This window comes from Pollachius pollachius, assembly GCF_949987615.1.
Source record: "Pollachius pollachius genome assembly, chromosome: 6".
Lineage (NCBI taxonomy): Eukaryota > Metazoa > Chordata > Actinopteri > Gadiformes > Gadidae > Pollachius > Pollachius pollachius.
In genome coordinates this window covers 20,409,736-20,437,282 of record NC_136939.1, presented here as the reverse complement: position 1 = coordinate 20,437,282, position 27,547 = coordinate 20,409,736, and the positions used below count along the sequence as shown (strand labels likewise).

At 46.9% G+C, this 27,547-nt stretch overlaps 3 protein-coding genes across 4 annotated transcripts; 2 read left to right on the top strand and 1 right to left on the bottom strand.

Annotated features, from left to right (window-relative positions):
- Positions 1–1,390: 1,390 nt before the first annotated feature.
- On the bottom strand, positions 1,391–7,883 carry taf6 (TAF6 RNA polymerase II, TATA box binding protein (TBP)-associated factor). 2 transcript variants are annotated; one of them, XM_079737951.1, is made up of 15 exons: positions 7,703–7,883; positions 6,877–7,037; positions 6,691–6,777; positions 6,397–6,550; positions 6,221–6,277; positions 6,012–6,128; positions 5,723–5,841; positions 5,278–5,355; positions 5,051–5,152; positions 4,602–4,784; positions 4,228–4,302; positions 4,001–4,126; positions 3,462–3,635; positions 2,644–2,835; positions 1,391–1,886 (listed from the first exon to the last, which is right to left on the bottom strand). In XM_079737951.1, exons 2-15 carry the CDS (start codon positions 7,030–7,032, stop codon positions 1,614–1,616), a joined length of 1,893 nt encoding a protein of 630 aa, XP_079594077.1. In that variant the 5' UTR covers positions 7,033–7,037; positions 7,703–7,883; the 3' UTR covers positions 1,391–1,613. The 2 variants fall into 2 exon arrangements, with proteins under 2 accessions (XP_079594077.1, XP_079594078.1); XM_079737952.1 differs by having other exon boundaries at positions 6,877–7,034.
- A 357-nt stretch (positions 7,884–8,240) lies between these two features.
- mrps31 (mitochondrial ribosomal protein S31) lies at positions 8,241–12,273 on the top strand. Its single transcript, XM_079737955.1, has 7 exons — positions 8,241–8,399; positions 9,036–9,629; positions 9,980–10,156; positions 10,357–10,455; positions 10,543–10,619; positions 10,831–10,971; positions 11,621–12,273. Exons 1-7 carry the CDS (start codon positions 8,296–8,298, stop codon positions 11,854–11,856), a joined length of 1,428 nt encoding a protein of 475 aa, XP_079594081.1. The 5' UTR covers positions 8,241–8,295; the 3' UTR covers positions 11,857–12,273.
- Positions 12,274–13,021: 748 nt separating this feature from the next.
- LOC307076801 (forkhead box protein O1-B-like) lies at positions 13,022–26,795 on the top strand. The gene is made up of 3 exons (XM_079737953.1): positions 13,022–13,766; positions 23,516–23,707; positions 23,978–26,795. Exons 1-3 carry the CDS (start codon positions 13,161–13,163, stop codon positions 25,052–25,054), a joined length of 1,875 nt encoding a protein of 624 aa, XP_079594079.1. The 5' UTR covers positions 13,022–13,160; the 3' UTR covers positions 25,055–26,795.
- The last annotated feature ends 752 nt before the right edge of the window (positions 26,796–27,547 follow it).

Below are 27,547 nucleotides of genomic sequence, written 5' to 3'. Positions count from 1 at the left end.
TCTTTGTTTAAAAATGATGCATCTTCAAATTAATGCATTAAAATAAAAAAAAATAATTAAAAAAAATCTACCGGACCTCCTCGGTTTTTTTTTATGAATATGCCGGTCCTTGGAACAAAAAAGTTTGGGAACCCCTGAAATATAGTACTACAAAGTCCATTTAGGGCTACTGGAGGTATACAATTATAGGCAGAACCCCACAACTATGTAACTTTAATGTTGACACACAAACATAATCATCAGAAAACACCAAAGCTGTGATTACTCATAATTAAGTTATCTATGAGTAATGGTATAGGCCTTGGAACGCCTCATCAGCACCCACTCAGAAACATTACTGCAGCTCCTTTCTGTTCATTTGTGAATTCATCACAGGGTGGTGATTTAGAAATCCAGTTTATTGTAACAATTAGTTGGAAACGATACATGGCCTGATGTTCAATATTGCAATCTAAGCGATCTCCCAGAGTGTGTGTGGTGATGGCTGGTTTAACCTGTTGCACATTGTTCAATGTGAAACAGGTCGGCAGCCTCACCCAGCCCCATCAGACTGGGCCGGGTGAGGCGGCTTCAACAAGCCGTCATCAACACAACTCCCACGCCAACATTTTCAACATCCACAGTAACTGACACCTGGTCAATTCCCGTTGCTTGTTCGAATGTGAGAATTTGAACAATGCTCACAGTGACGTCTCATGTCGAAATCGAGTGAGAATAGGCTCAAATCGTGAGCACAGGTACTGTAGGGTTATAGGTGTGCTGTATATCTGTGTCTGAGTGGGGATCTTGATCACTAAATAGATTTTATTCTAGACTGCATACTGGGTAGAACTTCTTGTGGCATGATGAATTGGTGAGGATGGTTTTCCGATGGATGTCTTTATGTGAATGATCTCCACTTTGCCGTTTCCCAGTGCTCAACGGCACTTGACAGAATGGCAACCAGGAAGTTAAGCGTTCTGCTAAAGTGCAACAACTATTACCAGTGGCCATTACCAGTGGAAACCCTGTCTCGTACCGGTGGAAGGAAAAGCTTTGTGCTGGGGTCCCCGTCTTGTATTGGCAGCAGCAGGTGGCCGCGGAAAACAAATTCATGAATTGGCCTGATGTTCAAGTTTAAGAAATTAAGCGCTGCTCTGTTGATGGAGGGAACATAGGATATACAGTACAGGTAGCATTCAATTCATTGAATGTTAATTTCCTTTGTTAATTATCTTATACATAAGATTACATTTCCCTGTTATCAGTGATTGGGGGAACGTTTAAATTAATGTTTTCAACGTTCAAAGACATCTTGATTGTTGGCACGATTGTGTTGCATTGGTGGTGTTGGTGAATTGCGATGTTTTCCCTTTCTTAATTTGAACAAAAACTCAAATACAAGCAAAAGTTCTTACAAAATCAGATTTATTTAAGAGTTAAAAAAGGTAAACAAAATCAGAATATCAGCCGAACCATTACAAATGTCCCATTGACCTACTGATTTTTTTTTCTTATAGAACATGAAGTTATTTACAATTTGTGTGTGGTTGTGTGTGTGTGTGTGTGTGGAGTTATGTATGTGTGTTTGTGTGCACGTGTGTGTGTGTGTGTGTGCGCGTGAGGGTACAGTCTCAGTGCGTGCTCGCCCCGGGGGAGTCGGACCTCTCCAGCTTCATGCCGGCCTCCAGCTGGGCCGTGGAGGAGGAGATGGCGGTGAGCCCGGAGGTCTTGCTGTCCAGGGACGCCGAGGAGGGGAGGGACACCACGATGTACTTCTGCATGGGCCGCGATGCCGCCAGGCCCGGCCCGCCCCCGGACTCCAGCTTCACCAGGGGCTGCAGGCCCGAGGTGGCGCTCTGCACCGTGCTGGTGCCGCCCGACTGGGAGGAGCTCAGAGTGATCACCTGGAGGGGGAACAGAGGCCACGGTTCATGTTTGCTTCTACCAGTGCATACTGATGTTGAATAACACACGGCCGGACCCCCCTCGTTGTGGTAGGAAACTTTGTATGACATTATCACACCTTGGGGCCTTAAGGCTTAGTTATGGTTGGACGGCGACGCAACGGAAAGGGGGTTTACGGCCCCAGCACGCCCTTGCGGACCCTCGTTGCGTCCACCGCAAGGGCCCCGACGTGCGCCCCCCCAAAAATGTTAACCTTGCGGGGCCGTTAATGGTCCGCTAACGTAAACCCGACGCAGAACCAAAACAGGTTCACTGCGTGGTCATTGCGTCGACGTACAACCATAACTGAGCCATTAGTCACCATCTCACCATCTCGTTAGCGGCCATCTTTGCCTAGACCAAGATGGCTGCTAGGTGAATAAAGCCCATGAAATTGCCTGGAAGTGGCAGAGTGTGTGGACTACCAGCCGGTGGATGGACAGGGGCCTAGATTAATTGTGGTCAAAACTCCCACATTATTCAAGATTCTGAGATGGCTTGTTAAACTTCGCCACCTGATGGAAACATAGGGGCAAACTCTTTTAAATTCACGACTTCCAATACAGAATTGTTGATCCTCCTTTTAAGTCCTCAACAATCATTTTGACTCAAACCCTTCATAATAAAATGACTGCACATAAATCTCTTGCTTAAAAGAAAGCTCCAGACTTGAGGGTTTGATGGTGTTCTGGTCTGAACTGAAAACCCGCCGGTCACCTGTTGGGTCGACGCCGCTCCCGAGCTGGTTGCCATAACGATGTACTTGGTGGCCGGTGGAGAGGGCTGAGTGGGCGTCCCCGGGCGGGGGGACATCAGGGTGAGGGAGCTGGGCACCTTGATGATGCTGGGGGTCCGAGGCCCCCCGGAGCCCCCGAGGCTGCTCTGGGAGACCGTGAGGGTGGGGCGAGGCTGCAGAATAACCACACACACACACACGCACACGCAGCACGGTCACGCATCACAACATACACCAGGCCGCACTGCGCACATTTCAACTCTCCCCGGTACTGTCGTTACAACAGTGATAGTTATCCTGTCAAAATCCAAATTAACTCTGACCCCGCGTACAATGTTGTCCATTTATAGGACCACCAAAGCCCCGGACGCCACCTTTTAAAAATGCTATTTCATTTTCCTTCTTCTGCTGCATTGCGGCCTGCTCCTTTAAACACTCTAATTCAGTCTCAATAAGTGGAGGACAGGCGTGGTTCAGCCACACTTAACCAGCAGGTGACCGGGTAACCATATCGCTCTATAAGAGGGTATGCATGCATTAGCATGCGTTTAACATAGAGAGGGAGTCCTCACATGCAAACAAACCTATAAGCGTTGCTTGTAGGTTTGGGTCTGTTTTTAAAAACCAAGCGCACAAGCAATGACATCCATTTCTGGATGATGGCGCAAAAAAGCAGAAGGATGGCGGTGCCAGTGTTGAACACGAGCAGTGCCCTACTGAACAATAACAAATTCAAACTCGGTCCATCGCGGTCCAAACTCCCTCCGTGAGCTCAACGAAACCTCCCGTGGCCCAGTACCTGTGTGATTGTTAAGGTAGTTCTGTTGACTTGCTGGGCCTGCAGCGCGGCCTGGGTGCGAGCCTTGACCACGTGGGAGCAGAGCATGGGGCCCAGGTAGCCGTAGTCCAGCCGGTACTGCTCCACGTTGTCCGGAGGGTTGCGCGTCTTGGCGATGACACTGGCACAGTGTTTCTTAAGAGGGGGGGGGGGGTCTTAATTCAGGTGTGTAACAAGGTCACTTTCTGTTATACACCTGAATTAAGGCAACTATTTAGCAACTATTTTTATATACTACATTTATATTTTGAATGCAATACAACTATCCATCCAAAGCAGATTGATGCACAAAAGACGGACTGCTTCTTTACTATCAAGCACTTGACTACTAATGATAACAAAGGATTCCAGTTTCATTACTATAGCTAAGTTTTTAAGAAAGTTTCAAATTTAGATTGAATGCTGCCTTCGTCCTCAGCCTCACTAAAGTCACTTCTGGCAGACACAAGATGCCCTGTGCCTCACAGACACAACCGTAGAGACTTTCCTGGAGCTCTTACCAACAAGAGGCTCTGGACGTGGTCCGCGCCGATCTTATCGATGTTGGAGACCACAGGCCCGTCCATCACGGCTCTGATGCGGGCCCCCTCGATAGTCAGTCGGGGGAGAATCAGAGTCTTTATCACCTGGACGAGACGAAACGGAACGGGTGTAAAGGGGCTATTGGGGCTATTGGGGCGGGAGTGCAGGGAGGAAGGGGAGGTCAGTGACGGCGGCGCCCACTCACGTCAGCGCCGAGCTCGGACAGCCCTGCGATGCAGCCGTAGCGAGTGGTCCACTGGGTCCTCTCGTCCAGCCAGCTCTGCAACAGACAGAGAGGGTGAATGAGCTGAGGCCACCATTATACAGACAGCAGTCGCAGTGAGATGGTTACGGTTGTTCCATGAGGAGTAGGCTACGGGATTGGGTGCAAGCTTTTGAAAAGTATGACAAAGCAACGGCTTTCTTGTCATTCCATTGGGCCATTCTTTTTTTTTATGTGACGTTACGTTACTGGTGAATTAAGGAAGAAACAGGGACTGGTTTGAGGGGTGTTAGGCTTCGAAAGATGAATAAATGAACATGACTACATGGCAACATGACAGACTCAAGGCACCGTACCTTAGTGAATGTCTTTGTGATACGGGACTGGATGTTGTTGGTGGTGGTGCTGAAGGTCTTGCAGCTCTGGGCCATGAGGCGGGCAGCAAAGTCCCGCAGGGCCCAGTGGTTGTCCACATCTGGCCGCAAGCACAGCTGCTTGCTCACGATACAGGTCACCACGGCCGGGATGAGCTCGTGCAGCTGCACAAGGGGAAGAAACAATAGTTTTATATTTTAAGCATTTGAACAATCCTCAGGTCAATTGAATAACTCATCATTGAAACTCTACATTGAAAATATCTTCACATTTCATTGGCAGGAGTTGGAGGAGCAAACTCTGCAAACTACTTTGGGATTTATGCATCGTTTGGCTGACCTGGGAGTCCAAACACCCTAGCCCTAATCCTATAACGCTGGGAGAGCAAAGGAGATGTGCGACCTGTGCGTAGATCTGAACCATCACTCACGTATTTCTCCAGGTAGAGGGTGGGGTTGTCCATCAGAGCCTTTACCATCCGCATCAGATAGATGAGCAGAGCCAGGTTGTTCTGCACCACATTCACACGCACCTGGTGGGGAACAGAACTGGGCGATTAGTACTCAGGTCACAAGGTACATCAGACATATATGCTGTAGCACATCAGTGTCGTTATCTACAGGCTTGAGTTGAAAATATGAAAAATAAGCAGCTCACCCCCTCAGAGATGAACGTGCTGAACCTGGGGAGCATCTGGTAGAGCCCAGGGTCCGTGGCGATACTCTGCAGTGCCTCCTGGAGGTGGAAAATGCAAACAAACATACAATATTAAAGAGTTGAAAAACCTCCATATCCTTCACTTAAAATGATTCATTGTTCCTTTCCTTGAGGTCTTTAAAAAAAATAAAGAGCACATTTCAAATGTATTCATCAGGTTCATGGTAGAAGCTTTCACTTGACGGCCCCGTTTCAAACCAATTCTACCACTAGTTATATAGACCGACTAGGGATTAACAGTTTCAGGATAGGAAAGAAGATTTATTCATTAAATGTCTACAAGTTGAGTATCGATTTCCATCCGTCTGGGCCAATGTGAAAGGTGATTAGGTCAAGCGATCTGGGTGCCTGTTTGAAACGTAACCAGCATACAGACAACACTTACGGCTCTCTTGGCTTCGCAGGAGCCCACGCAGGCCTCTGTGATCTCCTTGTAGTACAGCTGCTGCTCCACAGAGAGCTCGTGGGTGCTGCGCGGCTTCAGCCTCAGACCCTTATCCTTTCCTGAATTGGCGACAAAATTATCATCATTCATTTGGAACATCCTCTGAGACAAGCGCACAGTGTTTGAGAGGACCACAACTAGACACACTTGCAAAATGTACACACAACACTTGAAGTTGTGAATTTGAAGTCTGTATTGGAGCAGGATATGATGAATGCCAGCTGCTGACCTTTGCTTTCTGCAGAAGTTGCGCCCTGGGTCTTGTTCTGTATGCCATCCTCCTCTTGGCCAGGCTTGACCACTTTCAGAGGCTCTGTGGATTCAGCCTTTTGCTGCTCTTTAGGAGCTGTAATACAGAAAGAACGTTTTTAATGGCAATTCAATTTAAATTAAATTTCTTTGCAAGAGGTCAACCCCGAAAAGAGCTCAAAGTCTCACCTGGCGGTGGATTTTCAGGTATCGCAGGCTGCACACCGTCAATGCTTAACCAATGGGCTGTGGGGATCAAAACAGGACGGAAGCGTCAACTCACCCGGCTTACAAATTCAGGCTAGAACCTCTCGTTCGGCAGAACTGAACGGAAGGAGAAGGCACGATGAGCACACGTGGGTCACCTTTGAGGGAAACGTCTAGGGGCACACGGGGCAGGGGCGTGTTGATGATGTCACTCAGGTCCACTTCTTTCTCTTCGTAGAAGTGAAGCTCCCTGCCGCCGCCGCTGGCGAAGCGGAAGGGGATGAAGTCCTGGGACTGGAAGCCGTACAAGGGCTGCAGGCGAGGGAAGCAGGAGGGCGTCTCAGGGTTAGTGAGAGAATGACACCCGGGACAGAAGGAATACTACCACCAGTTTGACATCACTTCTTTGTTTACAAGTACTTGATATGGACAGGTGTTGGGACCTTTCTCACCTCTACATTTTTTAGCTTGAGCGCGTTATCGATGTCACTGGTTGTTAATTTGCGCCGCTTTCCGTGGTGCATGAACTTAAGAGCATCCTGTGAGAAATATATGGAAAAGGGGTTTGGGTTTACGTTACAATGCAACATCACGGGGCAGTTTTATTAGAAGTAGCTGCCGCTGCCACTGCCACTTACCTGGGCAATTTCTTTAATTCTGTAGCTGACCTCGTCACTGAGGGCAACGCAACTCTCCTCTTGCAGCTGGCCTACACCTATAGACTCTGCCATGGCCTTCATTGATTCCGTGGGCACGACCACAGTGCACTGCTTTGGCCGACGCTCCTCCGCCATGGCTGCTAAGGATCACAGAGTATAGCACCCAGTTATGTTAGGTGGGTGCGTCAGAAACACTTACAATTTAAATGACAACGCATTGTAGAAGCAGACTAGTACACTTAAACACTGCTTGGTTTGTGTATACATGCATGCTGTCCTAGCAACTTGCCCTAAGAAGCATCAAAATACTCGGAATACTCTTTTGTGTTAACAGTTAACTGAACTTCTACTTGGGTTGCGTACCATAAACGGAAAAATAGTAAACATGGAACTTTTGCGTTAAGGAACATGCCAAATTATATACAGCAGTTTATACAATTTGAAATAATTGTAATTTGACAAACAGTCAAATTAAGATATCGTGCAGGTTTTGTGATTTTTATGTTTTATTTGACCATAAAGTGAGGCGGGATTCTTTTATTATCGATGCTATTTCAGCGCTTACTGACGGAGGAACCAAACCATTCGTGTACACGGACGGCGGGGTTTCTCACTGGAAGACGTGTATCCCACCCACAACCCAACACAACCCACTATTCGTGCACAATTTCTCAACCAAAATATATATAAACATGCGAAAGTATTGTTCAGGTGGTTATACAATGCATGCAACAATTTTGTGATTATGAAGTTTCTAGATGTTTAGCTTGAATGCTAGTTATTTAGCCAGCGTTAGCGCTCTTACCCGTGTTGTTGTGATATTGTATCCCAATCAAAGCTGCACGGAAACGTATGCAAATAAAACAAATGGTGCTAATATTTTCAAAAATATATCTGGCCAGAATAATTTCGCAGGATTTATATCCATATTTTCATTTAACTATTTAACTAGAAACTGCTCCGACCTCTTTTTCGGAAATAACGCCATTTTGATTCACGTTGAGCTGTGTCATGTTATCGCGATAACTCGATGCATAAGACAACGAACGCCCTCTACTGGATGTTCAACCACTCATCAGCAGATGTTCACCAAATACTGAAATAAATACTGTCTTTGTTTTATGATATTTGGCGGTTTTTATGGCTGGCTGTAAAAACCCTTCTGGCTGTAAAATCTTTTATTTTTAAATGATGAATGTTTTTACTTAATAGTTGATGGAAACCTCCTTGCGTTTCTACAGTGGAACTAGCGTCATACCCGAGTAGTTCAGCGCCGGTGACATTTTCCTGCCGCACCCGAAGGAAACGTCAGGAACGTGCATTGCAAGGACACTATATGACTGCCGGGGTTGTTGGGGTTATAAAACTTACTGATTTTGTGCTTTGGAAATAGCAAAAATGTATCGGGGTCTACTCCGTACGGCTCGTCAGTGTGCGTTTAGTCTTCACCAAACGGGTGCTTTACCACCCAAATGCGACAATGCTGCACTTCCAGTGTTCAGGTGGGATATTTTGATCAACTGTTGACCTGCACTGAATGGATCATGTTATCAGTTATACGTTATGACCCTAGTTTATTCATCCTGAATTAAATTGTACTTAGTTGTTTCTCTACTGGATGTCAGCCTTTCTCTGTTATGCAGCGTTATTCATTCATTTATTTGGCCCATTACGCGAGGTGGCTTTAGTGCCTGTGTTGATGATGCACTAGTCGCTCCTTTCAAAGTGACAGGTTAGTACCTCTGACCTTGAGCTTTTCCAAAAGAAAGAAGAATCGTAGCAGGAGGCCGTTCACTCCGGATGTTGTTCCATACTGAATTTATTGTAGATCGCTATTATTTAGCAAATCTGCTATCATTGGGTGTGTATTTGGTCGTATACCCTATGTTTAGTTATATCAAGTGTTGTGTTTGTTATTGCCTGATCATATTTGCAGTCTTTGACGTTGGTTCAGATGTCAATGGTGAACATGACAATGTATTGCAAAGTATTTCAGATTGGGAACAAATATTTCAGAGTAATGTAAAACATAAACGCTAGACATTAGTATCATCTTAGCTGCTGCTGTCCCTATGTTATTCCCCATATAAGATGTATCCAAGTAAATAGCTGCCATTGATACATTTGTTTATCACCAGGCTGGGACGCAGCGTGGGAATCCACCCTTTCAACACAAGTTCAACCAGCTACTGTGAAAACAAGGCAAATGCTCCAGCCCCTACTGAGCTGAAGGACAAGGAAGATGCCCACAAACACAGTGACTCGTCGGCAACACCAACCGACCAGGCAAAGGTGGAGATGGCAGCTGAGTGCGAAGGAACCAATCTGCCAGACAATGCTCCACCTCCGCCTCAGCCAAAAGACAAGGAAGATGCCCACAAACACAGTGACTCGTCGGCAACACCAACCGAACAGGCGAAGGTTGAGTTGGCAGCTGAGTGCGAAGGAACCAATCTGCCGAAGCAGGGCGAAACACTGTTGAAGACGCCATTGAAGACCAAAGAGGGAAACCAACAGAAAACAGAGGAGAGGCAGCCGAGGGTGAAGACTGGAAAGGAGAGTCTGCTAGACCTTCTGGTAGCCATGAAAGTCGATGTCACCACCAGTAAGAAGCGATCTAAAGGCACGAAGATCCCGGCCCGCCACGAGCCCACGGTGACGCCCAAGCCAGCCGCTATGGAGAGCACCCACAGCATGTTCCAGAAGGCTACGGTGGAGGCGTCCATCAAGAGGTGAGACGGGAGACGGTGCGGAGTCACAGAGCCTCTGCTCAATCAAACCGCTCCTTCTGAAACACAATGTAATACAGTCGATACCCTGGTAGTTGTACTCTTACTGTTGTGTTGTTTAGGATACCACTAACCGAAGCTATTTGCAGTGATTTATTCAAGCTGACTGAAATTAATGAGCAGGTATACCTGTTCTGCATCTTTCTCAGAGACTTAATCAGTGGATCTTTGAATATCAAAACCAGATCCCTATGGCTGGGAGTTTACACATCCTATCCCTAACCACATGCTCTCCCTCAAAGAATAGCCCTACTTTGATTTAGTTATTTACCAGACATGTTTTTCATCTGCAGTGATGCACAGCCCTCAGTGGCCAGCGGGAGCCTTAGTCCTGAGCTGGTTGCGGCGGCCTCGGCGGCGGCCGCCTCTCTGCCCGACCCCAGCCGGGCCGAGTCTGAGCTCCTGCAGCAGCTGAGGCAGCACGAGGCCGTGCCCGAGGACCACAAGAGAGGAGAGGCCAACAATATAGGGTATGTTGGACTACAGAACACATTCTACATGTGGCCACATTAAATGCACACACTCCTGCAGCCAATGTAGATACAAGAAAACAGTAAACTAAAATGTCATATATGATTTGAATGCAGGTTTATTCTATATTTTTTTCTTGTATTCCATGTTGAAAGAGATTCATATGTCATCATTAACGTTGAGACTATGTTCCTCTCAGGAACATCATTGCGGACATGAAGGTGGGCAGGCCGACCCCCAGACAGCACGCGCGGTCTTCCAACACAATCCACTTTGACGAGGACGGCCGGGGCTACAAGTGATTACTTTACTTTATCATTGAATTGTGTTTTGTGAATGATTTCTATTCAGACTCCTCATATACATGTGTCTTCTTTTTTCTTAGGAAGAGCTTATTTGAAAGGAAAAGACTGGGCATCTTCAACCCTGCTACTGATGAAGAAAGTACAGACGCAGCAATAGGTATGCAATATGGGTGGTACCAATGTCTGGTTGAACCTACATTCAGCTCTCTGTCGATTTATGTGACTTAAGAAATGAATATATGCATTTTGAAAGAGGTTAAATTTTCATTAGCTTACAGATTGCTATGCTAAATTTCAAAAGTAAATTTTGTATAGCGGCCTTCCAACGTTCTTCTGACTTTAGCAAACCTTTGATGTCATATTTACAGCAGGGCCAAATTTGTGGGACACAGAGTTTGCCAATCTGTTGGTCCGGACAGCCAATCATATGCCGAGGAACGGCTTTGAGGAGATGATCCAGTGGACCAGAGACGGAAAACTTTGGCAGTACCCGATCGACAACGAAAGTGGTGAGAGCTAATAGCTTTATGCTGCAGCATACTTACATTTATTAATTTAGCAGATGCTTCTTTCTAAAGATACTGTAAGGAATCACATATCATCAATGTAGGGGGCGCAGCATCTTGTTCATGGATGTTTACAGTCGGTCTGCCGATACAGGGTAGCAAACCCAGAATTTTTTGTTGACTCTCCTGACCCTCCCATTACATTTACATCCATTAATTTAGCAGACATTCCCTGAAGTGTCTTCCAGGTTAGATAGTCAAATTTGAGGAACTACAAAATCAAATTGCTACACGTGGCACATTTCCAAAAACAACAAAATGGATGCAGACACAGACTTTCAAATGTAATGCGAGTACATTTACCCTCACCAAGTTGAACATTTAACATGGATTTAAACCAAGAAGGAACAATCTCAGCGCTACACAAGGCAATACCTCACTGAGGGAGTTTCACCCTGTTTGAGGGGGCTAGGGTTAGGGGTGTCATCAAATATGGCCTATAAAGCCCTTTGCGACTGTTCCTTTGATTAATTGCGAGCCACATAAAATGGACTCTACTTGACTGCCCAGTACCCACAGAAAGCAACTTGAAGGAAAAAGTGTATTCAAGACTTGATTTGTTTTGTAACTCCCGACCCGTCCCTCTCTCAAGGCCTGGAGGAGGAGGCGGCGGTGGCGTTCCACGAGCACATCTTCCTGGACCGTCACCTGGTGGAGGGCTTCCCGCGCCAAGGCCCCGTGCGCCACTTCATGGAGCTGGTGGTGGCTGGCCTCTCCAGGAACCACCACCTGAGCGTGCGCCAGAAGACGGAGCACATCGACTGGTACCGCACCTACTTCCAGGAGAAGGAGGATGTGCTCAAGGAGGCCGCCGCGTTCCTCAACTAATTCGTCTGTGAACCTTTGTCTTAAAACACGCGCAGCGTCGGATGTGGGGACGTACCGTGGAGGGCCGCACTGAACTGTCCCCCCGGAGAGTTTGTTAGACTGAAGACGACTCGGTCAATCATTTGAGTAAATGTCATCACAAAGACTGCCGTTATGAGAGGATGGAGTTAGAAGGCCCTAACCGTGTTTATGTTACGTATGCACTGGTATCCAATACATGTTTGTATGTTATTGAAAGAAAATATACTTATTTTCCAACCTTTTTGTTCTAAACACGGAAACCGAGATGGATCACACCCAAAAACACACAATCGCCTTGTATTGTTTATTTAATGACTTCTCCCGTTTGTATGCTTATCCTCGTATTCCCTTATCATAATTCTACCATGACAAAATACAGTTGGCCTGTCATTTCTCCTTATGGCTCCAAAAGTGTGTGTGTGACACAAATACACACACACATACACTGTGTGAGCCAGCGCTTACTGAAAGCTGACACGCACTTCACTTTGATATTCATTTTAATTTTACAAACGAAGTCTGTATGTACTGCATCGTATTTGTGTAGGTCTCAGTGGGCCCAACAGGCTGACCGTCCAGTCTAACTTTAAAATGTTTAAGAAAGTATGCAGTATTAGTATGCCCACTAGTTGCCGCCATTTCACACGTGCAATGATAGAAATCGTAATATAGTGTACAGTTGTAGATTATCTCAGTAAATTCGACTTAATACTCTGTTATGGTCTGTCTATTCACATTGTATTAACCCAGTGACTACAGAAAGGATAATCAAAAAAAAAAGTCAAAGACAACAAATTACAGCGAACCTTTTTAACTAATATGAGCTATAGGCTATAATTTATTTCATAAATCAAAAAAGATATCCGGTATCCTAGGCTGTATGCTATAAAAGGGTGGGCTATTTTACAACCAATTCTATTTCATTTAAACAATTTAAATGTGTTATTTATTACGTATTTAGTTCGATAGGGAAACCCAGCCTACAGTGTGATGTTTAGCAGTCATTGGCCACAAGTTGTCACTCCAGGACAGTCTGGGTGTCTACCGTGATAACAGAGCTGCCCCAACAGTCACAGACTAGGCGCTCCACGCAGGGTGGATGTGGACCAGAACAGCGTGTGTTCAGTTTGACGAGGCTGCAGGAGCATGCTGACACCGGGATGCCGCGCTTCTAAAGAGTCTTATTGTGCGATGCCTGCTGCTCGAGTCCAATCCATGTCATCGTTGTTTTTTTTAATCGCAAGCTATTTCTCACTCGCCGTTTAACAACACGAACAACAGACATGACTGAGATCCCGCGGCAACAATTACTCGAAATCGACCCGGACTTTGAACCGCTCTCTCGTCCCCGGTCATGCACCTGGCCCCTGCCCCGTCCGGAGGTCCCCGAACCCGGGGGATCCTCCAACACCTCTTCCCCGGATCCGTCGGTGAAACAAGAACCCGGGGGGAGGAACGCGGATTTCATCGGTAACCTCGCTCTGCTGGAGGAGACCGACGACTTCGAAGATGAGCAACAACCTCCCAACCAGAGAGTGTGCACCGAGTTTCACACTCTGGAGAACTCGGCGGCGGCTCACGTGCACCCTGCAGGGCGGCAACATCAGAGTCACCGCGCGGGGCTCCAGCCGCCCCGTCCACAGGTGGCCGGGCTCGCGCCTCCCTCCTCAAGCTGTCCCTCCATCACCTCCTCGGCTCTCGCGCAGCGGAAGAGCAGCTCGTCTCGTCGCAATGCTTGGGGGAACATGTCCTACGCCGACCTGATCACAAAGGCGATCGATAACTCGCCCGACAAGCGTCTCACCTTGGCTCAGATTTACGACTGGATGGTCAAGAGTGTGCCCTATTTTAAGGATAAAGGAGACAGCAATAGCTCTGCGGGATGGAAGGTGAGTGTCACTGAGTTTTGCGGAACATTTTGACTCCACGGGGGTGATGGTCTTATTGACCCAGCATAGTTGTGTATAGTCGTCTGGGATCTGTGTAGAGGTAGACATGGTTATCTACCATTCAAACAACTAATCAAACTACAAAGATATTATGCTCTCGAAGGTACCGTAAGGTTTTAGTCTCTTTCACTATAGGAAATTATAGTTTTCATAGTGGGGCTGCTTGCGTGCGCGTGTCTGCGTGTGTGTGTGTGCGTGTGTAAAAAAGGCCATTCATGACATTGACCCCGACGCCCTCAAGCGACATCTGATGGTTTATGTACTAAACACAACAGTGTCACTCCAGCCTCAGAGCTGGCTGTTGCGTTATGACGTGTTGTCTTGTAGACTCTCCCATGCTCAGCAGTCTCTTTAGGCTCTATGGAGGATAAGAAAATGACGTCTTTAAACATCACAAAAGTCCAGCCCTTTGTTGAGTTTATCAAACCTTTCGACGCAGAATGGTAACAGGTTGATTTCGGTGTGGATTAAAAGCGGGGTGGGATCAATTATACATTTTCATAAAGTTTTCTTTTCGGTAGTCAGGACCTTAAACTAGGAGCTAAACGGTTCAACAATGAGTTTAATATTTAAAACAATTTTTAAATCATTTGTATTACTTATATCGTTTCTGTTTTGGTCATATGCTTATTATCATATTCTTTTAGTTATTTTATTAATAAATTCTTCTTTCTGCTCATATGATCAGAGAATATAGTCCCCTATATATTCCCGAGCCTGATTATTTCTAAAAGACATGCATCTAAAAGCAGCATTGTGGTGTCAATGAACAGAGAAAGATCCATGCGCTCCTAGCTAGGGTTAATAGGGTTCTATGTCTAAGCCTATGCTATATATATATATATATATATATATATATATATATCCTATTTTCATAAATACACATGCAATAGTTATTTATGTTGAAAAGAATGTAAATCCCCCGCCCCCTTCTCACACTTTCCTCCCCCTCCTCCCCCTCCCCTCCTCCCCCTTTTTCATACTTCCACAATCCACTGTGAATGGAACGTTTGCTGCTCCCATGACAATAACAGGAGGTGACATTAAATTCCTCCAATCAGTGTGTGTGTGTTTGGCGGCAGTGGTGGTGGGGAATGGAGGAGGAGGGGAGAGGAGGAGGAGATGTGAAGGAGCGGGGGGGGGGCAACACAGCCATGATGCTGAGGAACCGCGTCACACATCCTCCAATTCCAAACCGTGCGTTCCTATCTCCCTGTTCCTGTCTTCTAGAATTTCCGCACCGGATACCTCAGACTAGTATGTGTGTGTGTGTTGGGAAGGGGGTGGGGGGTGGGCAGAAGGAGGAGGTGTTTCTTTTGGGGGTAGGGGGTGATGGGGGCCCTTCCTTTTATCCTCTGCAAACATTCCCTTTCATGCCGAATGGCTACCTTTATGTTTTGGGTTTCTTCTTTTCTCTCGTCTTTAAAGATTTGCTTCTGGGGTTTTGGGTCTAGTCGAAATACCCTGTTCACCCCCGGACAGCACATCATACATAACATTTTCTTAACTGGTAAGAACACCCCTTTAAAGCGCTTATTAAAGCAGTTCGACATACTTTTATTATTTACTATTTGGTCATTTTTCAGATGTATTTTTCCTAAGCGACTTTAAGTTAAGCAACATGTCGCTACACATTAGGCAGCAGGTAGGGGTTAGGGCATCGTGCTCAAGGATGTGGATATTGGGGTTTGAACCATCAACCTTTTGGCTGGTACTGGAACCCTCCATGATCACTAGACTATCCCTGTTCCAGTCAGTGGGATACTTAGCTTATATAAGAAATAAGAATAGCTGTTGGGGATTACACATTTTGTGACATCTACGACAGCTACAGACTATGAAGACTTAACAACCACACTCAATAAACTCTCTCGGCACATAAAATGTGCTGAGCAAATCAAAATTGTCCTCAGTTCAAAACATAAGGGTTGCGGAGGCATCGTGTCTACCCGTGGGTTCAAGTCTGGCGGGCGACTGTATCGGCCTGCTCTGGTCAAATGAAACCCCTTGCTATGGGATGTATCACACAGGACAGGTATTAAAGAGAATAAACCCACAGTCCAGCAGTGGGTCAAACCTGGTGCCCATGAGGTTGACTCCCAGATCAGTGGGCCTTGGCATGGCTTGTTATTAAGTATTTTTACTCTTTCCTGTCCCCCTACAATGAGCTATGATGCATTTCCTGCCCGCTGGATGGAAACAGCGGCATGCGCTAACATTCCCGCCCGGAAAAACACCAAGGGGTCATGGCTGGAAAAATAAAATGAAATAAAGGAGGTCAAGAGGGTTCACCGCAGGGGGCTGGGGGGGGCTGCCAGAAACAGGCTCCATTCTCCACCTCTGTCACCGCACCGTCACCCCAACATACACTGTGGCCAGCGCCGTGAGCCACCATCTCTGGGGTCTATACATGAAGGGACGAAAGTTGCTGATGGGTGTGTGTGTGTGTGTGTGTGTGTGTGTGTGTGTGTGTGTTTGAGGGTGTGTGTGTGCTTGTGTGTATGTTTGTGTTACTATATATGTGTGTTTGTGTGTGTGTGAGTGTGTGTATGTTTGTATGTGTATATATGTGCGTGTCTGTGTGTCTATATATGTGTGTGTTTGTGTGTGTATATATATGTGTGTGTGTGTGTGTGTGTGTGTGTATGTTTTCAAAACTGTGATAGCACTACCCCACCCCGAGGCCGGAGGAGGGGCCGCAAGCGCCACACTCCCTCTCCTTCAGTCCGCCCTGGGCCCCGTGAACACCCCTGGGTGCACATTATGGCCTGTTACCAAAAATATGTGTTGCAGCAGCAGCAGCTCTCAATGTTTATAAAGCCGGGCCCTGCCCAGTGGGAAGCCCCGAGCCCCTGGGGGAAAACTGCAGGGCCGCAGGGTTCGTCCAGACGCAGAACGCCTAACGCCTAACTGGAAAATAGTGTGTTGTTGTTGTCTTTCACTGGGCTGTGACCCCACACAGGAAGCACAGTCCCCTGGGATGTTTGTGTTTAAAACTGGGAATCAACCTGGCTATGGAGACATCTTACCACAAACTGAAAGAGATATATACTGTACACGTTAAGTGGAGGGTTGTGTTAGGGAAGATTTATTTAGCAGGGACAGAACACATCAATCAACTCCATTATGCATATTTATATACAGTATATATATACATATATATATATATATATATATATATATATATATATATATATATATATATATATATATAGTTTTAACTAGAAAAAGAAAAAAAAAAAAACCTGTCAGTGTGCAGCTTAGAAATACAGTAGGGTGCAGTAAAGGCGTAGGTCTTTATTTAATATCTTATGGGTTCATTATGTTTGGCCTGTTGCTTGATAAGAGAGGAGGTGTGGAGGCCAGGGTGGGTCGGGTTCATCAGCTGACTGGTGCCGTGGCTGTAGAGGGGCCCCTGCAGAGAGGCCCCGGGGCCTACTGGCTGGCCCTCTCTCTCTTTCCCTGAGGTCAGTCCACTGTCGTCAGAGTATTGTCTGATTGTGTGTGGAATGTGGGCCATGTTATGTGAACCCTGGTGCTCTGGTCTACACAGGACACACAGTCTATCCCTCTATCGGGTCCACACGCACACGCGAACACACACGCACACACACACACACACACACACACATGCACACACACACACACACACATGCACACACACACACACACATGCACACACAGCTCTCGTTAGAGTTGTGTCAATTATTAGCAGCAAGGGAGCACTAAGAGAGAGAGCGAGAGAGGTGTTACGTGATATGGAGAGAATGAGAGAGAGAGAGAGAGAGAAAGAGAGAGGTTGGTAAGGCAAAGCAAAATGAACAGAATCCATGTCAATCCGAGTTTATCTTTCTTTTAACCGAATGAGTTGTGCAAAGAGTTCTACAAATTTTTCCAGATTAGGCTCTGAATGACTACAGAGTCAGACCGAGGGTTAGGGTTCCCCTTGGAGCGTACAGACTTTCTAGTTTGGGGACGTAGACTGCAGGTGAAGGAATGATACTCACATTTGTTGTTTTTTTATTTCAATTTACTGCACCGTGACATTTGTGAACAATATCATCAGTAAGCAGAGGTCTTTCCTCACAGTCACCAAACTCACCTCGTTTGTCTCTGCCAGGGTGCTTCCTGGGCCAGGGGATCGAAGGATGTAGCCGTGCACAGGAAGAGACAACCAGGAAGTGGTTGTTGCTCCCCTTGCTCTGTGTTCTCTGCAGCGTGTTCCTGAAACTAGTGACGACTTCGAAAAACCAAATGTCACCCTTTACATAAATGTAACCGTGGTTCCCCTGTCGGGTTATGTTACGTGGCACTCCCCCTGTCTTTCAATGATGGTGGCTGACCTAGCACGTCATTCCCGTTCTGAAGGTTAACAGTACCGTTTTAAAAGGGAATTTTCCTTTATATTTAGTCCTTTGGTTTTGACGCTTTTATCTGAAGCGACTTACCCTTCAGAAAGCTTCATCCACCCGCGCAAATTAGCTTTTCTTCAGACGAATATCTGAGTAACGAAACAGGAAACAAGGCGCGACTCCGCTCTTTCAAGTTTATGGTGTACCGCCCAGAGCTTTTGGCTGTCTCCCCCCAGAAGCTCTGCTGTAACATGGTAGGAATGCTGGCTCCCAGACTAACCTGATACTAATGTTGTAACCGTTGACAAAAATACTTTTAGCCCATGCAATCCTATGACTGAATAAATAACAAGAAATAACAACATATCATGACATTTTATCTCCTCCCAACTTTGAAACATAAATTTTCATTCTTGGTTCATTTAAGATTACAGACCCCCACATCGAGTCTCCCCAGAGAGGCTCCTGCCTAAGTAGCCTCCGCTTCCGACTATGAACACAGCCCGCCCCAGTCTGGGGCCACGCCCCTCCCTGCTGCGCATCCACATGCAGTCAGCCGGTGATCACCGCGGCAACACCTGGCCCTGATACTGGACCTTGTTTGTTTGCTCTTCCTGCGACCGTTAGAGTCTGCTTCAGGACGGTTACAGCCTGCCCCACGCTCCACTGAGCCAGCAGCCACAGCTGTGTCAAGTAGTTTGTTTTGGTGCCTGGAGGAGCCAGGGAGCTGATGTCGGCAGTAGAACACCTCTCATGACAGTTTTACTTTTGCTTTTATTTTAGCCTGAGCCTCCCCACTGGATCTGCATAGTGATTCCGACTCCTCTGCCGACAAACCGTTTAATTGCTCATAGGTAGTGTCACAAATCAGTCTTTGGATTCATTCAAAAAGTCTGATAGCCCATGAGCTCAAATCTGGGTGAACGAGAAGCCTCACTTTGATCTGCTTCGTATTTGTTTCGACCAATTACGTCTTTGGAGGCAGGGATCTGTAGGTGCGTAACAGGCTAGTGCGTTCTCCCCCCGAAAACAGACTGCTGGATCCAAGAGGAGCTCAAAGGTGATCCCTGGATGCTGCAGGACAGAGTAGTGATAAGGAATATTGGACCCCTCAGCCGCAAGGTTTTGGGTTTGAAACCCCAATGGCTGCACTCTACCTGTAGTCATCCTTTAGGAGGAGGAGGCAGTTCCCTGACACGAGGCGTCCGCAGAACGACTGCACAGTGAGAGGGATTGGGTGTTATGGAAGGCATGGAAGCAGTTGTTTAGGTGGACTCACAGCAGCAACAGGCCGCTTTGGAGACGGTCGACTTGCTTTCGGCTGCGTTGCATTTAAAGCATGCTGGCCACACACAGTGCAAGTGCATGCCAGAAATAGACCAGTGTTGGCAGTGAGGTGGGGGGGGGGGGGGGGGGTGGTGCGAAACCTTTGACACATTGCCATCCTTGCACGTGAAGGGTGTTTGGTGCCGTTGCGGTGATAAAAGGCCCATATTTCAAAACAATAAATAAGTTTAAATTTGACTACCCTCCCGGGACTACACGTCGCCTCAGACAGAGCCGGAGAGCGAGAGACAAACAGAAAGGGAAGCCCTCTCTCCAACCGCCCTATTGTACTGGTTAATTAGGCAAATGACTGAGGAGATTTACAATCCTTTTAGCCGGCGATGCCCGCTGTCCCAGACAATTCACAGGACTGTTGTTCCATCGACTGGACCTTTTTAGGGATTGTGTGACTGTGTGCGTCTGTCAATGGGCATGTGCGTTTGTGAATGTCTCTATGTGTGTGTGTGTGTGTGTGTGTGTGTGTGTGTGTGTGTGAGTCTGTGTGCATGTGTCTCAGAGTGTGTGCATGGCGGTGTGTTTGCTAGAGAGTGCGTGCATGCAAGCGTGCGTGCATATGAGTCTGCCCTCATGCGTCCGTGCGTGTGTGAGTGCGTGTGCATGTGTCTCAGTGTGTGGTTCCGGGGCTGTGTGCTAGTGAGGCTGCGTGCACGCAAGCGTACATGCACATGTGTCTGCCTTTGTGTGTGTGTGTGTGTGTGTGTGAGCGTGCGTGTGTGTCTGCCTTTATTTGTGTGTGTGTTTGTGTGAGTGCGTGTGTGTGTGTGTGTGTGTGCGTCGGCCCCTGCTTGTGAGGGTCCCCCCTGAGCCAGTGAAGCAGGGAGGCCTTTTGTGTGTCTGGGCCGAGGTGAGGCTCGTCTGGGCCGAGGATTACCCCAGACGCCCCTCTCATGAGCCCCTCATACGCCCCCTTTATAGGCTCCTTACCACGTATACTTTGTATACCCTTCACATAGCGTTTAAAATAGTTAATATATAGTTGTTACCTGACTGTATATTAGTTCTATAGTTAGTAGGTCTATGGTTGATATATAGTGTACATCGTTTATTATAATTAATATATAGTTAATGTAGTTATGTATAGTATGTATATCCTTTATAAATAGTTTATATAAAGTTTATAATAGTGAATCATTTGTTGATGTTGTTTATATATAGTATGTACAGGTACATAGTTGATATATATAGTTGATGTATAGTTTAAAATAGTTTATATATACTAAATATGGTTTGTATATAGTTTGTATATAGTTTATATATACTTTTTATATTGTCTATATATAGTTTACTGTCAACGGTGGGTGAAAAATAAGGGTGTGGTGCACTTGTATGTGGTTGGTTTCAGGTTGTGTGTTTCTTACGGTTTTGTGTAAGTATCAGCCCGCCCTACTAAAGCCTCATTTCTTAATTCTGCATGTGGGTATGAGCGAGCGAAGGAGCTGGCTGAGAGGCTGATGTCAGGTGGAGGGCTCACCATCTCCACACCAGGACAGAGTGTGTTCCTCTCACCTTACTAAGCAGTGCATTGTGTGGCCAGGAAGGGCTTTCCCTCTGCCTTTCTTAACCCTAACCCTGTAAATGAGGTCAGTGGGATGAATGTGCCTTCAACTGTAGACACAGGGACGTGTTTTGGTGAGCGAGTCGATAGACAGTAGGGAAGACCTGCGCGTCACATCAGACAGATTGTTTTCCTCCTTCTCCTCCTCCTCCTCCTCCTCCTCCTGCTCCTCCTCCTCCTTCCTGCAGTCTCTCAGCAAGTCGCTGTGGCAGGCGGTGGTCGAGCTCATGTTCAGATCTCTGAACTCATTGAACTCAGATTCCGAGAGCAGAAACATGCTCACTGCACTCTGTCACCTCCCCCCCCACACACACACACACCCACCCAGGCCCTGAACTCCATAACCCCCATCCCATACTCTTCTTCTCTTTTCTCCGCCTGAACACAAGAAGAAGGTGTTAATTATGCACAGCACCCCCCCCCCCCCCGTCTGAACTCTGTCTATATGTTCCTGCTCCACATATGTTGGTGTGAACTCTTATAGTGACCTTTGCATGGTGAAGCCCCAAATAAAACATTGTTGTTGTAGTACACAAGCTCATGACAGACGGCAATTAGTGTTGCACTCGCTAAATGATGTAGAACTGTCATATTCCATTTACATGTTAACTAAGAATGTGAACTTAAATGAACTAACCCCCCCTCTCACCAACACACTCACTCATTTATATGTGGGTGTAGGAATGAATACCCAACTGTCTGCCGATTCCTTCCTTCTCCCATGCTCGGACTCACAAAGTATCATCCAGTCCATTATCTATCTTACTTTTTTTTATTCTTTAATACAACTGCCTATAAGAGTATCCCACAGCCTGACTCACTATAAATCACAATGACATCATTAATGAGCAGCGAGACGCGGGGCTGGCCGGCGGCCGCGAACAAACCTCCAGCAGACCCTCTCAGACGGTCCGGCGGACAGTCCCTCTATTGTTGGTCACTGTGTGTGCGGCTTCATCTCCATGCCTTGTATACCCTTGAAGAATTCTGTGGTTTGAGGACATCTGGCTCGGCTCACTCATGGGACCCGCCGCTCCGCTCACATGGGCATTCAAGGGGAAATTCCCCCCCCCCCCCCCCCCCCCCCCCCAAGTCTTTTTTTTCTGTCTTGCCTCGCAGCTCTGGGTGTTTTTGTTGATATTTTTGTGTTGGTTTGGTACTTGGGACAAACCATATCCATCAGAACAGTGGGGGGCGTATCGTCTGGATATCAGGAATGCGCTGTGATAAATGTAAGACTACATGTCTGGGACTGATGGATGATAAAAAATCCTTGTTGTTACTGGAGAATTGTGTTAGCTTTAATAAGTGTTTGGTTATTAGATGCTGATACATACTGAGGCAGGTTGATTTATACACACACACACACACACACACAGACATGTGTGCTCATGTTGGGACAAGTTTTCATGAAGGTTCTGCAACCAAAAACCCTCTCATACCCGATGGGGTGAATGCGTTTATCATTAACTGGGCTGAAGGCTCAGCCTCTGGACCTCAGACAGGGGGATTCCTTCTATGTAGTCTATGCATCATGCTGATGTTGAGGAGGTGAAAGGATTTCTGTGAAAAGGGGATTTAATGCACGAATCTATGGATGAAACGACGTGTTGTTCATCATGGGAAAATCTGATAAGATGTGGTGTGAGACAACAATGATCGCTTTAACTAACCGCTCATGATCTCAAATGAATGCCTTAATACAGAATAAAGATTACATAACAGTCTGTTGACTAAAGGGCTGGTTATGGTCCCACGTTCACGCAACGCAAAGGGGTTACGGACCCCTTACGTCCTTGCGGACCCTCCTTGCGTCCACCGCAAGGGCCCGACGTGCGCCTCCCAAAAATTGTAACCTTCCGTCGAGGCGACGCAGCAGCAAGGGCTGTGATTGGTCCGCTCACTAAAACCCGACGCAGAACCAAAACGGGTTCCCGACTGCGTCGAAGCGTCTGTGTGGTCCTTGTGTTGCGTGAACTTTGAACCATAATCGGCCCTTTAGAGGGTCTTCTCTCTAGAGAGTTGAGTCTGGTTTTGTAGCTAGTAGCTTCGCCATTGCCGCCCCTACCCTCTGGAACTCCCTCCCTCTGGCCATCCCAAACTCCGATACACTCCTTTCGTTCAAAAGTCAACTTAAAACCCTCTCTTCAGGACCACCTACAACATCTGACAAATCCTCCCTCTTCCACCCTCTCTCTCTCTCTCTCTCTCTCTCTCAATGTGTTGTCTATTGTTGTAGTGTTGTTTATTTGCCTTGTGTTTGAGTGTCTGTACTGTCTGTATGTATTTCTTTTTATAAAGCGTCTTTGAGTACTTTGAAAAGCGCTGTAAAAAAACGATCTAGGATTATTATTATTATTAGCATGAATATGAGTGAACAGCGGCGGTACACACATAGGCCCTTCATGCAGCGTTTCTCTATGTATCCTGTCCAGAACTCCATCAGACACAACCTGTCGCTGCACAGCCGCTTCATGCGCGTGCAGAACGAGGGCACGGGCAAAAGCTCCTGGTGGATGCTGAACCCCGAGGGCGGCAAGAGCGGTAAGTCGCCCCGGCGGAGAGCGGCTTCCATGGACAACAGCAGCAAGTTCACCAAGTGCCGAGGACGGGCCGCCAAGAAAAAGGTGGGGGCATGGGTGTTGTGCTTCCTAATACCACGGCCGAGACCGACGGTATCTGAACACTATGGAGGATGAGAGTGGATTCATTTACATTCAGTCATTTCTAAAACACACGCTTTTATTCAGGGTAAGTGTGTTAAGGCTGAGAAATGTTTTGCGTGATAGAGAAACACCAGGCTTTGGGCATCAGGTTACAACAGACAAAGTCCCTTTCAGCAAAGTGAGTTGTGCGTGTCTCCGTAGTGATCACCATGTCTGTGTGTCCGTCCGCAGGTGTTGCTGCAGGAGCACTCAGACGGGGGTGTGACCAGCCCGGCGCCACCCTACTCCCAGTGGATGGAGAGCCCCAACTCCCACAGCAACGACGACTTTGACACCTGGGGCGCCTTCAGGACTCGCACCTCCTCCGACGCCAGCACCCTGAGCGGCCGCCACTCCCCCTTCCTGGCCGAGCAGGACGACGCGGGCGACGTCGACATCCTCCACATCGGCTACCCCGGGGGCCCCGGCACCAAGCCCGCCGCTAGCCCCGTGCCCGAGCTGCCCGGACCCATGAGCCAGCGCAGGTCCGAGGGGGGCATGGAGAACCTTTTGGACAACATGAACCTTTGTCTGTCTCCTAAGATCCCTCAGCTGACCCCTGAAGTCCCCCGCTCCCCGGCCGGGCCCCTGCTGCAGAAGGGCCCCTATGGCGCGCCCACATCCATGCCCCCCCGGCTGCAGCAGGACTACCTCAAACGCGTGGCGTACGGCCAGCCGCAGATGACCTCGCTGTCCCCCGTCCTCGTGAACGCCGCTCCGGACGCCCAGCCCGGCTTTGGGCATTTCGACAACCGTTACAGCGGCCACCCCGGCCTGCTGAAGGACCTGCTGACCTCCAACGCCGAGCGCGGCCGGGGGCAGGCCATGCCCGCCGCGGAGATGGGGGTCAATGGAGGCTGCTCGCTGCCCAGCTACAGCCGGCAGGTGTATGTGGGGAACCATCCGGGTCTGAGTCGATACACGCCTCCCATGCACCAGCCCTGTCGCCCCCAGGACCTGAACAGCTGCAACATGATCCCGCTGACTAGCATCAGCCTAACCAGGGTCCCTCCGCGAATGACCCAGCCCAGGACATGCATGCAGACGCCTCTCGGCCTCTCAGGACACGCCGGCGCTGTTCCGGCCACCTATGGCAGTTGCAATGGGGGGTATGGGGGACCTGTGCCCGGACATCTCCGGGGGCAGTACCCCGAGAGGCTGCCCAGCGACCTGGACAACATGTCCTTGGAGAGGTTTGAGTGCGACATGGAGTCGGTCCTCTACGAGACCCTTATGGACGGGGGCGCACTGGACTTCAACTTGGTTTGACCCCACCAAAGCCCCCGGTCGTGTGCTCAGAGGGTGAGGGTAGCTCCCCCAGCTGGGCGTCTGGCTAGGGGCGGGCTCTGCATCCAGCAGGGATAGAGTGGGAAAAGGCTCTTGGTTTGGATTGAGGAAGATGTTTTTTATGGAGATGTCAAAATTCATCTGGAGGTCAATTCAACTCAGCATTATGTATAAATGGTTACATATTCACAAATGACTCCACAGAAAAACTGCTGAAACTGAAGTCTACGTATCCCACTTTTACCTGCCAGAAAATTGGAACGTTGAGTTATATTTCAATGAGCTCATCTTGTGTGTTTGGGTTTATCTTATTCCTTTAGTGTCAGATGTCCTGGTGAGCCATATGGTGGTCTTGATATGTTATTGATATGTTATTTATATGATATGTCAATTCATGACAAGAGAATGAAAACAAAAACTAATTGGAAAATCAGGAAAATAAATCAAGAAACAATTGAGACATGTGGATGCTTTGTGCGATATTTATATTTGAAATACTGTATTGATTGATGATCATTTTCATTTCTGGAGTGTGATCGTGTCTTAGGGAATAGGGGAACAATTGAGTCACTGTGGATCGACAAAAGGGGACCCATCTTCAACAACGCAGCAATAAAAACGGTGCTAATAACATGACAGGACAATTGTGCAACTCCTCCTGTCCCACAACATGTGATTTCTAACCCTCACTTTGGCACTTGAAATCATTACGTTTGATAAGTTTAAAAATTAAATAGTCAAATTACGTAAATTTTAAATCTATTATTAGATTAAATTAGCATGTTCCAATATAAATCAGGAAAGGGGAGGGGAAATAGATTAATCAATGGGTCACACAGGACACACACTGTGGAGCTCTGGAATATGGAGAAGAGCTTAGCCGATGGGTGACTCGTGATCAATTAATATAAATGAAATATCAAGATGCTATCGCGAGTGGTTCTCAACCGACTAAAGTTGAGCTGACACAGGATTTGTGCTGACAACTCCACAGCCCTACTCCGCACCAAAGAGTTATCGGCCGGACCTACAAGCAGTTTGAACTCCCAATGCATTACATAGAGACATGTGAAGGCGTGTGTAGCCTACACAGCGAGAGTACTTCTGTACGTTTTAAATACAGCAAACAACACACAAATAACTTCAAATGGACATTTGATTTGATGCTGATGTTTAGACCAAATTGCTGTATATGAAGCAATGTTGCAAGTTTTTTTTTATTCCACTTTAGTTCTTTACAACGCTCAATGTATATAATGCAGTAAACACTCTCATACCTCAAATGTATTACCTCTGGAGTGCTAAGGTGAATCTCAACATGTCTTAATTCTCCATAATGCATTAAATGTTAATATGTTTTCATGTTATAATGTAGATATATTTTGTTATTTGAAGTTTAAACGTTTTATCTTTGTGATTCCAGTTTATATCCTGTAAAACGTTGTTCAAGCTTTTCCTTTGTTTATGGTTTTGAAAATTGAAATCTCATGTATGTGAAAATTATTTCAGAAATGTTGAAACAAATGTATTATGATAATTTAAAAACAGAATATAGCATAACATTGGCAACATTTTCAAGTACAATTTGTAAAACCTCCTAGCACTTGCAAGATGTTGATATTACTCAAACTTTCCACATTTTCTCTTCCACTTATTATTATTTGAGCGAAAGTAAATGTTTCTTGTGAAATTTTGAAATAAATGGAAGTTCCTGTATTCTAAATCAGTTGTCGATAATATTTAACTTACTGTATCTGTATGTCTCATCCCCAAATATTAGCCAAAACACACCGGCTATGAAGCCACTCTCCATTCAAACAACATATCACCAGGTTACACCACTTTTAGGTTGTCTTCCTTAAAGCCACATTTCTCAGACAATAAGCCTGACGATTGTTCAGACACACATCCTCATGAGTAGACCCTCCGGATCTTTCTTTAGACTACGCGTCTGGTGTTGTTAATCTGGTTTCAAAGTGAGTTATGGCGGTGACCGTGGAGCGACATGTGGCTCATGTTGGAGATATAGGCAGCGAGGGCATCATGACCCACAGCACATGGGCTCCACATGTCTCCCTGGCCTGATCTCTACAGAGGTCAAGGCAGGACATGCAGCCTGAAAGCATAGGTTCGCAGAGGCTCAATGAAGGGCAGATAAGCACCCAACCTCACATACAAGATATACAACTGTGCGCTCGAATGTGCAAACATGATGAATTGGTCCATTCTACCCATCTGTTGTTAGCCCAGATTAACACAGCGGCAATATTTTGAACGGATTGATTGTTTCATTGGCTATTCAGATTGTATTATTGCAGACACTATAAATCACCCAGGACGAAAGTAGGCCTGTTGAATATCTGATATGTTATGTCATTGTAGGCTTTATCATTTGATTGGCTTTCATCCAGCTCTCATCCATTCTCAGCACGGGGGGGCCCAAGAGGAATTTGATTGGCCACTGGTTAGAAAAGC